The 16,920-nt window shown below is 38.5% G+C and overlaps 1 protein-coding gene across 1 annotated transcript in view; it reads left to right on the top strand.

The window, feature by feature from the left end:
- The first annotated feature begins 5,619 nt into the window (after positions 1-5,619).
- The window catches only part of LOC100353800 (uncharacterized), a 146,772-nt gene continuing 135,471 nt past the window's right edge, over positions 5,620-16,920 (top strand). Inside the window, exon 1 of the mRNA XM_008269245.5 lies at positions 5,620-5,680. Within this exon, the coding sequence (XP_008267467.3) occupies positions 5,620-5,680 (61 nt within the window). The remainder of the gene's footprint in view (positions 5,681-16,920) is intronic.

The raw sequence follows: 16,920 nt of genomic DNA, 5'->3' as shown, positions 1-16,920 counted from the left end.
ACCTCAACAGGCATCTTAATTGGTGTCTTAATTATAAGTCAACACCTACCCCAGTTTAAGTTTCAGTGTCACATTTTTAGAAACATTATATGGTTGATAATGTTTTTAAGACTTGGATATGGAGCATTATTATAGTAAGAACTTTCAAAATTGCTCTTTAAGAACTTTCTTTGTTTTAGCTATAATAAAGTTAACATATATCCAATGAGTGAAACTTTGAATAAACTGCTTGGGTGTGTAGACACATGTTTAAATACATGTGTACACAGAAAATTATAACTTCATTATATCACCTTTCATACATTTTGATGATTGCCTTTTTTTTTTTTTTTTTTTTTTTTGGACAGGCAGAGTGGAAGAGTGGACAGTGAGAGAGAGACAGAGAGAAAGGTCTTCCTTTTCCGTTGGTTTACCCTCCAATGGCTGCTGCAGAGGTCCGAAGCCAGGATCCAGGTACTTCTCCTGGTCTCCCATGCGAATGCAGGGCCCAAGCACTTGGGCCATCCTCCTATGTACTCCCAGGCTACAGCAGACAGCTGGCCTGGAAGAGGAGCAACCAGGACAGAATCCAGCACTCCAGCAGGGACTAGAACCTGGGGTGCCGGTGCGGCAGGCGGAGGATTAGCCTATTGAGCCGCGGTGCTGGCCAATGATTGCCTTTTAACATTTGGAGTTTGTTTCTTTGGACATGAATCTATGAAATAAAGCATGATGCTATTTCAAAGGGAATTTAATTGTTTCACTATACTTTTTTTTAAATCACTCTGTATTTTTCAATGAAGTTATGTAGAAGACACAGTGGTTCTGTCTCAAAAATAAATTGACCAGGCCGGCGCCGTGGCTCACTTGGCTAATACTCCACCTGTGGCACCAGCACCCCAGGGTTCTAGTCCCAACTGGGGTGCCAGCTACTAGTCCCGGTTGCTCCTCTTCCAATTCAGCTTTCTGCTGTGGCCCAGGAGGGCACCGAAGGATGGCCCAAGTGTTAGGGTCCCTACACCTGCATGGGAGACTGGGAGGAAGCACCCGGCTCCTGGCTTCGGATCGGCGCAGCGCCAGCCATAGCAGCCATTAGGGGAGTGAACCAATGGAAGGAAGACCTTTCTCTCTGTCTCTCTGTCTCTCACTGTCTAACTCTGCCTGGCAAAAAATTTAAAAAAAAAAAAAGTTGACAAAATGTCCATCAACTGAAGACTAGATAAAGAAATGATGGATTATGTACATCATGGAATACTATACAGTGGTAAAAATAATGAAATCTGGTCATTTGCAACAAAATGGATGAAACTACAAAGCATCATACTTAGTGAAATAAACCAGTTCCAAAAGGACAAATACCATATGTTCTTCCTGAACTGTGGTAACTAATAGAGCACCTAAAAAGTAATGTATGGAAGTGAAACTGACACTTCAAGATGCCATGACTTTGAACAGCCCTTCTCTTGACTGTTGAGGAGCATTTTTTTTTCATACTATTTGAACCCTTTTCTTGGTATAGAGTTAATCTTATGTGTATAAAGTTAATTTAAAATAGATCTTAATAAAAAATAAGATCAGGAATAGGAAAAGGGGGAGGAAGAAGGGTGGGAGTGCAGGTGGGAAGAATCACTACGTTCCTAAAGTTGTATTTATGAAATGCATGAAGTTTGTATTCCTTAAATAAAAGGTTCCTGTGGGGGAAATTGGTAGATGGACAAAGAGAGATGAATGGACATATAGATTAATATACCTTCAACCATCCTTTTCACAGCACATGAATAACATTTGCTGGTTAGGATTACTGCTTCAGAACGTGGTGCTGTTTTAAATTCTGTGTGTTCTAGTGAAGCTCATTAAGTGTTCAAGACTAGATTTCACCAAAGGGAGAAATGGCAGAAGATTTTTGACCAACTGAAGGGACCTATCACACTCAGAGAAGAACAGGGAATACTTGTTTTCTGAACACATGCATTCTGCACTTTCTAGAGGAGGCTGCAAGCTGAAAGAACATAGCCAGAACTAGCTTCCCAGAACATTCACAGCTAACCAGCTCCCCAGCAGTATTTCCACATTCTGATTTGTTTATAGAGAATAATTATCAGCTAAGTCTGCCTGGCCAGTGTACTTTACATACAGAAGAAGAACAGTTAAAAGATATTAGGAAAGCCAAGAAACACAAAACTCACTATGGGTGTCAAACATGAAAGATAGCACCTCCTATGCTATGACATCTGAAATGAGTCACTGGAAATGCATGTATGCATGGAGAAGACTGAAAGGGAAATTCACCAAAATGTTAAAAGAGGTTATTTCTAGATGGTGGCATTACAGATGATTCTGGTTTTCTTTATACATTTCTGTCGATTTCAGAAAGAAATTATTGCAAAAAATCCAAAATAATAATTGAGAGGTTAAGATACAATTATTTGTAAGGTTGATATTATTTCACTACACTTAAATATCAACAAAAACAACAAAAAAGTCTTGGCCTCAGAATCCTTAAAATTGAAATATCATACTAAGAAAAGAAAAAGGGAAAGGAAAGCAAAACTCATTAAAAACAATATTTCATTATTATAGAAAAAACTTTTTTCTGTATTCTTGGTTTTTTTAATATACAAACTATTTTAGTCAAGTTCTAACTAGGCCAATAATGCAATTCATGAAGTCCTTAGTTTATTATTATTATTTTCTACCTATCCCAGATTAACAAATGTGAAAAAATCTAATTTATTGCCACTGGTTTGAAATACATTAACTTGGCTTTTTAAGAGAAGTGAGACAGCAAGGAAAGGTTTAACTCTCTGGATAAATGAAAAAGATGTCTAATGAAAGATAGCTTTCCTGTAAAACATTGTGCATTTACTGAAGGCAAGAGCAAGGTATGCTTTTTTGGGAATGGGCCCTCAAAAAATAAGAATTCAATTAAAATTAAAAACTAAAATTAAAAATTTATTTAAAGTGCACTAAAGATATTTTAAGCATGGAAAGCCAAGACACTCTGGAAAAAAAAACAACAACAACAACTAAATGAAAGATCTCTGTGAGTGAGATCCCAGTGGAAAGAACGGGCCATCAAAGAAGGAGGTACCTTTCTCTGAAGGGAGGAGAGAACTTCCACTTTGACTATGACCTTGTCTAAATAAGATCAGAGTCGGCAAACTCAAAATGCTTCCATAGCCTTGGCAACTCATGACAAGAGCCTAGGGAGATTACTGATGCCATAAACAAGAGTGTTAATTTGCTAAGTCAACAACAGGAGTCACTGTGCACTTACTCCTCTTGTAGGATCTCTGTCCTTAATGTGTTGTACAATGTGAATTAACGCTATAACTAGTACTCAAACAGTATTTTACACTTTGTGTTTCTGTGTGGGTGCAAACTGTTGAAATCTTTACTTAATATATACTAAATTGATCTTCTGTATATAAAGAGAATTGAAAATGAATCTTGATGCGTATGGAATGGGAGAGGGAGTGGGAGATGGGAGGGGTGCAGGTGGGAGGGAAGTTATGGGGGGAAAAAGCCATTGTAATCCATAAACTGTACTTTGGAAATTTGTATTTATTAAATAAAAGTTAAAAAAAATAAAGTGCACTAAAGAAATTTTTAACCTGAAAAAAATTATTAGGAAATTAACAATTTGATATGAGTTATAATTAATAAAATAGATTCAAATTTTTTGAATAGTTTACATATTTTAAAATATTATAGATTATACAGTACTTTCCAAATGCATTAATTCTGTTAAAGTTATGTCTCAGGATTTTTATTTTATGTTGTTTTGTTGTTATCTATTTTTAATATCTAATTTATACCAAATTTAAGTTAAATTAGTTCTTCAGTGGTTCTCAAAATGAGACCTCTTCAGGGAAGGATGAAGATAAACCCTAATCATAGACTTCGTGTGTTGCTGTAGAAAGACTTAGACTAAGTGTATTTTAAGTCTGGGCTTATTTAACGTTGAATGCAGATGAGTTAGAAAGCTACGGATCAACTCTAGGTGCCTTCATTTTTAATTTTCATTTTTCCTGTGAAATGGCATAGGTAGGAAAAAGCCCAAGGCTCATCCCGGCAAAGGGAAGACCTCTAGATTAGAAAATCCCATTTGGAGGTCTTAGGGAGTAGATGAGGTCCCAAGGGCAACAAAAGAGATGATAAAAATGGTTTAGCCATCAGAGAGAAGAATTCATCCAGCGTTCAGTCCTCTTACCCTCAGAAATCAGAATTTCCTGCACTCTTTGTGGAATTTTTATAATAGTCATATACACTGTGGCCTGGATTAGAGACAATGTCTACAAGCTGTTGTTTTAATTCTCACAAGGAAGACATTTTCTTTGAAAAACCAAGGAAAGCTGGGTGCTTATAAGGTTACTATAAAATGCACACTAGTGTCTATCCTGAGGGCTCTGAAGCATTGGCTTCACGCCGTCTGCCCCAACAGTGCTTTCACATGTGCGTAGTCCTCTGCATTTATGCCTGAAGTCCAGTTCCCACATCTGTAAGAGATTAACCCTAAGGATCTGAAGGCATAATAAATGCAAGCTGTGTAGACATGCACCCCACACTGTGAGCCAGGCCACTTCAGTGCAGCCCTCTCCTGTGGAGGACAGCCTGCTGGAAACGGGCACATCCACCAAACACCACACTGTACTACCTGACCTGGTTTCCCTCCTGCTCCAAACAGATTTTCAGGCTTCTCTCTAGGTCCCAGTAAACTCACACTAGCACTTCAGCAAAACTGTCGGATCTTTATAACACTTTTAACATGCAGAGTTTTCAAGGATTTTTTTCTTTGAGTAGTGCATGTATTGAAATAGCTCTTTAGCTTTGCCCAGTAATAAATAACTCTGGAAAAAAGAAGTGCTTAAGATAGATATTCTGCAAAACTCCAGAATTATTGTGAAATCACATTTTTATCTACCATTTTTAGAGCCCATTTGATTTATCCCAGCTTGGCATATTAGAATAGACATGGGGGATACAAACAGCCTGATAGTTAAAATTTTGTCTGCATATGAATCTCCTCTGGCTTCCTTCTCTGCCAGGAAAATTTTTCCTGTTGTCAGTCAACTGCTCCTAATATCTTCTTGGAACAGAGCAAACATTTTAAAGTGCAAAGTAAAAGTCCTCCCCCAGCCCCAGGGAGGAAACTTTTTTTCCTTGAGCTGTTGATGTCTTTAAGAGAAACGACTTTCGTTGGTTCAGTCAGATGACAGAGGACACAGTTAACTCCATATAAAGGAAAATGTTGAAATACCAGCACCATTGATTTCAAGTAAGTTTTATTTGGGTAACATTATTTAAGAAGATAATCTGAGCCATAAATTGCACAAGGAGTAAATCCATCATAAGCAACAACACCAGAGTAGTTTTATAGTATTAAGTTTTATATCTTTGCTTTGAAAAAGTCCCACATTGATATGCATTTTGAACTGTGGTTATCAACTTAAAAAGATATTTTGGTCACTTGGCCATGGATTTGTATTGCTTTTAATCTACTGGTTATATCCAAGTCTTTGTAAGAGTTTTAGTCAGAATTAGTTACTTTGAAATAGATATAAATTAGCTAAACAACATACATTTAGAAAGAGAAAGCAAAAGAGAGAGATTTATTTAAAGATTGTTTTATTGGCTCACATGATTAAGGAGGCTGGGATATCTGACATCTTGAAGGCAAATCAGGAGATTGGAAATTCAGGTAAGAGGTGACACTGTAGTCTGGAATCTAAAATCTGCAATGGAGACCAAATGGTGGGAAACTCGGGCAAAACATTGTAGTTTTGAGACAGAATTGCTTCTCCCTTGGCAATTCTCAATCCTTGCTCTGTAGGCAAAGAGCCCCACATTATGGAAGGTAGTCTGCTTCACATCAAGCTTCAAACTTGTGTTTGACCAAACTGCTGGACACCAGAGACTAGCCAAGTTGATACCCAAAATTAGATATCCCACATAAAATTAATTATCACAATAGTTTTGATGACTACCTCAATTGTGTACAGTTTAGTTTCCCAGAGTATGTAGGAAGAATGAGATGAGTGTCTGAAAATAATAGATTGTCAAATTGTATTTATAGTTCTGAGATTTGGTTGTTTGATGAATGTCTGTGCATTAATGTTTGTGCCATATGCTCAATATTACTGATGTGTGTATTTCTAAGTTAAACGTTCAAAGCAAGTGTATGCTGTCACAGCATTTCTCCTGCACACTTTCCAAAGGAAGATAATCTGTACATTTCAAACACTGTAGTTGAATCTGCTTGCAGTGATAACATTCAATAAAATTTCACTCTAGATTCTGAATCATATGGCTGATGTCGTAGAGGGGGAAGGCCTTAAACGTAAAAGAAATAAATGTTCCATTACTATACATGGCTTCAGTAATCTAGACACTGATCTTTTGTCCTTTGTTTCAATACTAGCAGGATGAAAAATATATGAGAAATTTCATTTAAGCCTTTTGCATTGATTTTCAAAAGCAACCGCTTATATATTTTAATTGCTTTGTTTTGTTTCATTTTATTATTCATTTTTGTTTATGTTTTTGTTTGCTCAGTGTGTTTTCCATTGATTGAGTGAGCAACTGGTGTTTGGACTCCAATTAAGTACTCTATTTATCAAGATTATAAAAAAGAAACTTCTGAATGGAAATGGAAATTTAGATAATGATTATGAAAAATGATCATAGATTTTAGTTGGCTTTATTGAAAGTACCATATTTTCATAAGCATAAACAATTTAACTAGCTATTATAAAATAATACATTTTTCTCTTTCCAATCTTTGTCTTTTTGTTTAAGTTGGATGATGAAAACATATAAAGAAAGCCATCAAGAGCAGTCATAATATATATGTTTAAGAAAGCCAAGACTATTTTGCAATTTAAGAAATTGAGATAAGTAGTTTAACAAAAATGATACCAAAATAGCAGTGTAATGTATTTAAATCATTCAAATGATTAATAAAGCTGATTATAGTAGCAATTTAAATAGTTATTTAACTTTGTTAGCATTTATTAAAATTTCTTTTATAGGTATTCAGACTTATATCCCTGTTGTAGCCAAAGCCTTGAAAATCAAAGCATTCTCTGTCTTTGTTAAATTTATGAATACTTGTTTTACTTTAAAACAGACACAAATTTCTATATATATCTTTAAGGGTCATTCCATCCAGCTCAGGCTTTGACAACCATTCTTTTACCTTTTTTTCTAGCAATTTGTTTTCTATTGCCACAATTTTAAAAATACCACATATTTACTAGTGTAAACAACAAAAATATATTATTTTTATAGTTCTGTAGGTCAGACATCTGAAATGGGTCTTACTGAGCTAAAATCAAAGTGGTGACCTGCCTCCATTCCTTCAGCAAGCTCTAGGAAAGACTCCTCATCCCTGTCTTTTCAAGCTCCAGAACACCTCCCACATTCCTCTGCTGAAAGCCACATTCTGCCACCTTTAGCCAGCAGTACCAGGTTGAGTCCTTCTCACATTGCCATCCATCAGGGTTTCTCTCTTCTGCTTCTCACTCACATGTAGAAGGACTCATGTGGTATAATCTCTTAATCTCAAGATCATCAATTAGTAACTTTAATTCCATCTGCAACCTTAACTCTTATTTGACATGCAGCCTAATATATCACAAGCACTGGAGTTTATGACATGTACATCTTTGCAGGGGCCATTTTTCTGCCCTGGAAATTTATAATTCTTCAAGGTAGGTGATAATCACATAAGGGTTCGTTGTACTAGTCTACCAATTTTTATAGGTTTGTCAACTTTTCCAAAATAAACAGGTAAAACATAAAAGAAATTTAGAGTTCTATATCACCAAGGAATTGTTTCTAGAAGAGAAAACTTATTATACCAAATTTAGTTGTGACTTTATTAGAAACCAGCATGTTGGGGAATTTCCATGCTTGTTTTCGGTAATCTTTCTAGAAAGGAGTAAAGTGAAGCAACAACTTTAAAACTTGAAAGTATGAAAAGTTAGGTTGAACTCATATTCGACAAAGGACCTAAAACCAACCCCTGGAACAAGGACAGCCTCTTCAACAAATGGTGCTGGGAAAACTGGATGTCCACATGTCACAGTATGAAGCAAGACCCCTACCTTACACCTTATACAAAAATCCACTCAACATGGATCAAAGAACTAGAGATGCGCCACAACACCATGAAACTAATTGAGAGCATGGGGGAAACCCTTCAAGATATCGGAATAGGCGAAGAATTCCTGGAGAAGACCCCGCAGGCACGGGTAATCAAAGATAAAATAAACAAATGGGATTACCTCAAATTGAAGAGTTTCTTAACAGCAAAGGAAACAGTCAGGAAAGCGAAGAGGCAACCAACAGAATGGGAGATGTTATTCGCAAACCACACAACAGATAAAGGATTAACAAGTAGAATCTACACAATGATCAAAAAACACCACAGAATCAAAACAAACAACCCAATAAAAAAATGGGCCAAGGACCTTAACGGACATTTTTCAAAAGAGGAAATCCAAATGGCCAACAGACACATGAGAAAATGCTCAGGATCCCTAGCCATCAGGGAAATGCAGATTAAAACCACAATGAGATTTCACCTCACTCTGGTTAGATTGGCTTACATACAGAAATCAACCAACAACAGATGCTGGTGAGGATATGGAGAAAAGGGGACACTAATCCACTGTTGGTGGGAATGCAAACTGGTAAAGCCACTATGGAAGACAGTCTGGAGAATCCTCAGAAACCTGAATATAGCACTACCACAGGACCCAGCCATCCCACTCCTTGGAATATACCCAAATGGAATTAAAGAGGAGAAAAAAGCCATTTGCACCTCAATATTTGTTGCAGCTCAATTCACAATGGCTAAGACATGGAATCAACCTAAATGTCCATCAACGGATGACTGGATAAAGAAACTATGGGATATGTACTCTATGGAACACTATACAGCAGTAAAAAACAATGAAATCTGGGCATTTACAACAAAATGGAGGAAGCTGGAAAACATCATGCTGAGTGAAATAAGCCAGTCCAAAAGGGACAAATATCACATGTTCTCCCTGATCAATGGCAACTAAACGAGCACCTAAAATGATACCCATTGAAGTGAAATGGACACTATGAGAGACAATGACATGAGCAGCCCTTGTCTAGACTGTTGAATAACAACTTACTATTTTGTTCCTTTAGTATTTTTGTTGCTGTTGTTGTTGCTCGGTTTGCTCTACACAAGACCACTGGTTGAACTCTGCAATCAATGCACAACCATTCTTAAGCGTTTAAAAATTAACAGAAAATTGATCTCTGTGAAACATAGGAGTGGGAATAAGAGAGGGAGGAGATATATAGGACAGCACATACTCACTCAGACCTACCTCCAATGGTGGAACTAGAAATGTGCCAGGGGATTTCAACTCAACCTTACCAAGGAGGCAGATACCAATGCCAGCACACTTGGTAAAGTGATAAGTATAAATATACAACCGATCAAAAAGATAGGGTAAGTGTCGAAGAGATTTCACAAATAAGACCAGTGTAAGCAAATAATGAAGGATAGAATCAAAAGGGAGAGAATGATCCTGCGGGGGAAGCAGGACACAAAGCAGACTCATAGAATGGCAAACGCCCAAAACAGCACTCCTGCCTCAAAATCAACCCTTGGGACATTCGGATCTGACTAAAAGGTCCATGAGCGTCTCACAGGCATGGAAAGCCATGACACGGTGGCAAAAAACAATCTAAATGAAAGATCCTGGTGAACAAGACCCCAGCAGAAGGATCAGGCCATCAAAGAGAGAGGCGCCTTTCTCTGAAGGGAGGAAAGAACCTCCACTGTGATATGGCCTTGACTAAACAAATTCAGAGTTGGTGAACTCAAGGGGCTTCCATAGCCTAGACAGCTCATAGCAAGAGTCTCAGGTGATTGCTGACATCATAAATAAGAGTGCCAATTGTTAAATCAACAACGGGAGTCACTGGGTTCATGCTCCCCACGTAGGATCTCTGTCCTTAATATGTTTAACTATGAAACTCAAAAACAACACTACTAGTTGAACAATACCCTATACCTGGTTCGGTTGTGTGAGTGCAGCCTGTTGAAATCCCTGCTTAGTATTTACTAAGTTGATCTTCAGTATATGAAGGTAATTGAAAATGAAACGTGATGAAGGGCGGGATGGGAGAGGGAGTGGGAGAGGGGAGGGCCACGGAGGGAGGGAGGGAGGTTGGGGGGAGAAGCCACAACAATACAAAAGTTGCATTTTATATTCTACTTAAAACTATTGGTTGAACTCTGTAATTAATACACAATTACTCTTAGGTGTTTAATTAATGCTATAACTAGTACTCAAATAGTATTTTACACTTTGTGTTTCTGTGTGGGAGCAAAATGTGGAAATCTTTACTTAATATATGCTAAATTGATCTTCTGTATATAAAGATAATTGAAAATTAATCTTGATGTGAAGGGAAGGGGAGAGGGAATGGGAGAGGGGAGCACTGTGGGTGAGAGGGAAGTTATGGGGGGGAGGAAGCTATTGTAACCCATAAGCTGTACTTTGGAAATTTATGCTAATTAAATAAAAAAAAGAAAAAGAAAAGTTAGGTTGTATTTTGCCTCCAACAACAACAACAAAAAGCCCATCTTAAGATATTTTCTGCCCCCCCAATAATTAAAAACATTAAATTAAAAAGTCATTACAGATTCTTAGAAGCTTCAGGTTTAGAGAGCTCTTCCATAACTGTACATGTAACAAGTACTTTCTGATACGGGGCCTTTCTGTGTCAAATGATCACCTACATTCTCATTGAGCTTCTCTTGGGGTAGGAAATGGGGACTCACATCTTCTGTGGTAGCCTTTTTCATCATTGAAAGCTATGAATGTTAAGATTTTGTTCTATCTAAATAGCTTTGGAGAATAAATAGGTACTACTTCTACATAACAATCTGAGAAATATTTGGAAATAACCCCTATGCCACTCTTGGGCTAGATACCTTTAGTTCCTCTAGACAATTGTGGCAACCTGAAATTGGTGAAGAAAGACTATGTCCTTATGCAACACTCCATTAGAGATAAATCTGTCAATTTAATGAAAATTTCCCAAAAGACTAATAAATTGAATCACAATACATTGGAAAATCTAGACCTTTTACCCATACTTTTCCTTCATAAGCCATCCCCACAGACTTCCCACATTCCTATCTTCCATAAAAAGGGTATTTTAACTGGGTAGTAAGTGAACATTTTCGTCCTGGCTTAGTCCTGGGTGTCATCATCCAGCACATATGTGAGCTGAGAGCCCAGATGATTCAACTAGGGAGGTGAGCAGCACTTGGAGACCAATTGGATCTCTTTCAGTTCATTAAGGACCACTTGAATGTCTGTCTCTCTAACTTAAGCATGAAGTTGATCTCCTTTCCATAGATTAGCAGATTTTAAAACCAGTCTTACCTAAAAAATCAAATTTCACAGCAAATGTAGGTCCCACTTTTCTAGTACCTGGTTTAGCAACATTTGCTGAGTAGCTTTAAAAAAAATAAACAAGAGGCTGTGGCTCTGTGAAATTTAAAGTATTTAAAGCTTATTTAACACATTTTATTAGCTCAGAGAAACTTTGATTATAATAAGACCTGTGGAAAGGACAGAGGGATGCCTATAGATTCTGTTAGTAAGGAAGGATTCTAGACAGTGTTAACACTGGTCTGAATTGGGTGGGAGACAGAAAGTTGTGGAGATCCAATTGATTTGACTGGCATGAGATTCTGTCCTCATCATCACTTACAGCAGTTAACTGTCACAACTTGTGTCAGTCAGGGCCTTATCCTCTCCAACAGATTGAAAATATAAACCGCTCTCTCTAGCTTCCTCCTCTGGTCTCTTGGCTCTCTCTCTCGGCTCCTCTCTGCTCTCTCCTCTCTCTTGGCTCCTCTCATCTCTCTTCTCTCTCTTCTCCCCTTGCTAGCTCCTCTCCTCTCTGTTTCTCTCTTATACTCCCTTTCTCTCTCTTTCCCTTAGCCACCCCTTCACTCTGGTCTGTTGGGTGTTCACCAATAAACCCTGTCCTTTAAAAAAAATACAAACCAATAAACCTGGTTAAGATGTTGGCTCTCTGGGCTATTCAGTGTTTTTTTTTGTTTGTTTGTTTTTGTTTTTGTTTCTGTTTTTGTTTTTCTGAACTGAGGTCCCTTCTCTTTAATGGCTTGTTGTAAACATTTACTGACTGTGGACTCAGTACCTCCTCATAGGAATCTATCATTTATTCCGTTTTCAGAAAGTCTGACCTTTTGTTACCCCAAATCATAGACTTTCTAGACTACTTGACAGTTCACCTGAATCACACACAACCAACAACCCTGACCAGTTATTAGCCTTTGTTACTCAGGACAATTTTCTCATGAGGACCTGGTGGCCTCGAGACCTAGCTATTATGCTACAGACTTTCACTACACCATCATGTTTTTTACCACTTAATGGAACTATCTACCAGGCACATTTTCACATTATGTGCAGTTTGTGCTAATTTTTGTCTCTATGGATAGGAGTTGGTTATTGGCCAAGGAACATGAACTCAACATAGACAACTCTCATCACTCTATCCCTATTAATGTTTATACAAAAATAGAGTAAGATAAATAGACACTAGAGTTAGGATTGGTTGAAAGAATTATTTAACACAGCAGTTAACTTTTTCTTAGTTTGTGTTCTGGCCCCTATTTGTTTGAATTTGCTTCTAAATAACCTGAATAATCTTATAAGCATGTGTTTAAAACTTCTTTGTAACAGAGACTATTCCACTAATGCAATTCAATCTCGGAAATTTACAGCAGCCCAAACAGGCAATGCCTCTAAACACTGTCAAAAGGTAGAATTATGGGACCAGCTTTGTGGCATAGCAGGTTAAGCCACAATTATGGGTGCTGGTTCATGTCCTGACTGCTTCACTTCCCATCCAGCTTCCTGCTAATGCACTTGGGAGGGCAGCGGAGGATGGTACAAGTACTTGGGACCCATCATGTGCAGATGAAGCTTCTGTCTTCTTGATTCAGACTGGACCAACCCAGACCATTGTGTCCATAAGCAGTGTGGGGGTCGGGGGGGCACAGAACCAATGGATAGAAGATCTCATTCTGTCCTTCCCTCTCTCTCTGTAACTGTGCCTTTCAAATAAATAAATACATATTAAAGGAGAAAGAACAAATGAAAGAAAAGGAAAAAAAGAGAGAGAAAGAAAAAGAAGAGAGGAAGGAAGGAAGGAAGGAAGGCAGAGGAAGGAAGGAAGGAAGGAAGGAAGGAAGGAAGGAAGGAAGGAAGAGAGAGAGAGAGAGAGAGAGAGAAAGAAAGAAAGAAAGAAAGAAAGAAAGAAAGAAAGAAAGAAAGAAAGAGAAAGAAAGAGCAAACTAAGGTGTCAAATATTCTAAAACCAAACTACTATATTAGTATATGTGTTACATGACTGCATCTTTTAATTGATTTAAAAGCCAGGTAGTGAGTTAACTTCTTCTTTTTTTTTTTTTTTTTTTTTTTTTTTTTTGACAGGCAGACTTAGACAGTGTGAGAGAGAGACAGAGAGAAAGGTCCTACTTTTCCGTTGGTTCACCCCCCAAAATGGCCGCTACAGATGGCGCGCTGTGCCAATCCAAAGCCAGGAGCCAGGTGCTTCCTCCTGGTCTCCCATGTGGGTGCAGGGCCCAAGCACTTGGGCCATCCTCCACTGCACTCCCGGGCCACAGCAGAGAGCTGGACTGAAAGAGGAGCAACCGGGACAGAATCCAGTGCCCCAACAAGGACTAGAACCTGGGTTGCCAGCACCACAGGCGGAGGATTAGCCTAGTGAGCCGCGGTGCCAGCCGTGAGTTAGCTTCTTAGTTGGACTGGTGTAAGTGTCATAAATCATCTTGGCAAATGTTATTGCAGTAGAATTATCAAAGCTAGATCCTCCATGAGTGCTTTATTAAGCCTGTGTTTGGATAAGGTAGACATCTGGTAATATCTCCTTCAAAATTTCTTTCAAGCTAAAAATCATGTCAATTCTGCTATAAGAAATAAGACATCAGAATATCTATTACCCATCTGTTCATCTGATTAAATGATATTAAAAATCGTTATTTTGGAAAATCCTAATCTTTCCAGAAAGAAGACCCAATTTCATCTCTCTCAGTGAGGTAGGATGGCCTTTTCTCCTCATCTGGTTCCTCAGTTTCCACACAAAGATATAAAACAGCTCCAGGGTCTGCCAAGGTTCTTGGATTTCTACTCAGCGGCCTTATTCCTAACACCACTAGATTTTCTCTCCCATCTTTCCTCTCTCACCCTCATTTTTATTCATCCTGTGTAGGATTTTTGTGTGCTGCTTAAAAATCCTCTGTAGTAGATAGTTACCAAATGAGTTTGGAGACAAACAGAGGTAGACAAATTTGCACTGCTGATCAATGAACTGGAGCCCTTCTCTGATACAATTTAGTGTTTATTAAACTTCTGGCACTCTTTCCAACCTTATCTCTAGACATTGCTACACACCAACATACCAGAGTGGTCACAACTCCCTAAACACACAGCCCTTCTTTGGGACAAGTTCGTTAGCCATTTGGAACTTAGTTTCTTGTTAAAACATTGGGAATAAAACCCACCTTATAGAATCATCATATATTAACTGCATTCATGCATGAAAATCTTCTAACATGGTTAGAATAGTATATACATAGCAAATATTAATATTATTAAATATTTTTCTTTTTTTTTTTTTTATTTTTGACAGGCAGAGTGGACAGTGAGAGAGAGAGACAGAGAGAGAAAGGTCTTCCTTTGCCGTTGGTTCACCCTCCAATGGCCGCCGCTGCAGCCGGCGCACCGCGCTGATCCGATGGCAGGAGCCAGGATCCAGGTGCTTTTCCTGGTCTCCCATGGGGTGCAGGGCCCAAGCACCTGGGCCATCCTCCACTGCACTCCCTGGCCACAGCAGAGAGCTGGCCTGGAAGAGGGGCAACCGGGACAGAATCCGGCGCCCCGACCGGGACTAGAACCCGGTGTGCCGGCGCCGCAAGGTGGAGGATTAGCCTATTGAGCCACGGCGCCGGCCAATATTATTAAATATTAATTGTTGTGGTTGTGTGCATTTGTATTTTCTACTAACTAAAATACACCTAGAAAATTTGTATTTTTCTCAACGAGGGTATCTATAACCCCTGTAGGTCAACTTGGAGTCCTTCTTTTCTGTTATTTGAAACATTTTGTATATCCTTAGTATTGTATTTATCACATTACACTCTAATGATCCCTGTATCTCCATGTGTTTGTTTGGCCCAATGGATTGTTAAAGTTGGAGGGTGTGTCTCCTTATGGATATTCCTGACATTTAGCACAGAAGAGATTTGAGGAAGGGAGGGCAAAAGAAGAAAGAAGGGAAGGAAAAAGCAAGCGAATGATTGCCTTCTTCTGGCAGCTCTCCTGCCCTCCATCATTCCTGGAAGATCCCCAACAGTGATGCGCTGATCTCATTTACAAATGCTGTCAGTGTGCTGATTAACAGTTCCCAAGTTTATCACTCATGGCATAAATAACTCTAGTTCTGGAAGATATTAATTCATCCACAGTGACTAATTTGCCTCCTATTTGATGATAATGCCAACTATTGACTAAGGCAAAATCACTCAATTTGCCAACCAAAAAAAAAAAATCACTTATTCAGAAAATGGCTCATATAGGAAAGAAGCAGCTGTTTTTGAAACAGACACAGATAAGCCAAATTTTGGTTCTTTAGGGGAAAATGTGTTCAAGCCATTCACTTAACCTTAATGGTTAGGTTTGGGGGAACAAAAATAGAAGTGGAGAATGGAGAATAATGAAACACAGAGTAACAAGCACATCGATTTTCTTCATCACTTCTTTTTCTCTGATGATTTTCCCTGTCTAGTTTTTTTAAGTTATCCATGGAGGTTTTTATTGATCTAGCCTGATATATTTGAGAATGAAATTCAGTCTGAAAACTAAAATTAATTGCAAAATGAAAATATTTTCTCATAAAGAGCAACTATTTTCCTTCCTTTCATGACAAAAACCTTGTGCAAACATCCTGTCCATTGGCAATACAACTCATAAGAGTGAGTAAAATTTTCCTGTTTTGTGTTTAATGAGTGAATGAGGCTTGCTTTTCCATTTCTATACCCTGCACACAGCACTGAACTGTATTCTGAGGGAGAAAAAGAGGGCAACATTCCAGAAGTAGGAGACTTGGCAAGGAGACAGAAAGTCTAAGGCTAACAGTAAGAGAAAACAGCTTGTCCAGAGGGGGTGTTCTTGTTGGACAATAGCTAGAGATAAGATAGATCTTCACTGTTAGGCTGAGAACATTTGGATCAAATCTGGTAAGTTATAGAAGCCACTTCTTAAACCTGAGCAGACTATGAGCTCCATGAGGTCAGGAGTATTTGTTTTGATCACTACTATAAAACCAGTACGCAGAACATTACTTCAACAAATAGTTGAAGATGTAAATGAATGAATGAATGAACATGGAAGAATCTCTATCATCATAGAACTGTACTCTTTATATTAATGAAAATTTTAAAAAGAATCTCTAGATATAGTTTATAAAACATAAAACATGCTAGATATAAGAAAACTTTAAAGTAGACTTTCTCAAAATCTGGACCATAAGTGCCTCATTAAAGTTTAATTCCTGGGGGCTGGCACTGTGGAGTAGCAGGTAAAGCCACGCCCTACAGTGTCAGTATCCCATATGAGTGCCGGCTCAAGACTTGGCTGTTCCACTTCTGATCCAGCTCTCTGTTATGGCCTGGGAAAGCAGTAGAAGACAGCCTGAGTGCTTGGGCTCCTGGACCCTCGTGGGAGACCCGGAAGAAGCTCCTGGCTCCTGGTTTCAGATCGGCTCAGCTCCAGCCATTGTGGTCATCTGGGAAGTGAACCAGGAATACCTCTCTGCCTCTGC

Source organism: Oryctolagus cuniculus, chromosome 12 (genome assembly GCF_051225735.1).
Source record: "Oryctolagus cuniculus isolate XC-2025 breed Fujian yellow rabbit chromosome 12, ASM5122573v1, whole genome shotgun sequence".
In the NCBI taxonomy this organism is placed as follows: Eukaryota; Metazoa; Chordata; class Mammalia; order Lagomorpha; family Leporidae; genus Oryctolagus; species Oryctolagus cuniculus.
This window is presented reverse-complemented; position numbering and strand designations above follow the sequence as displayed.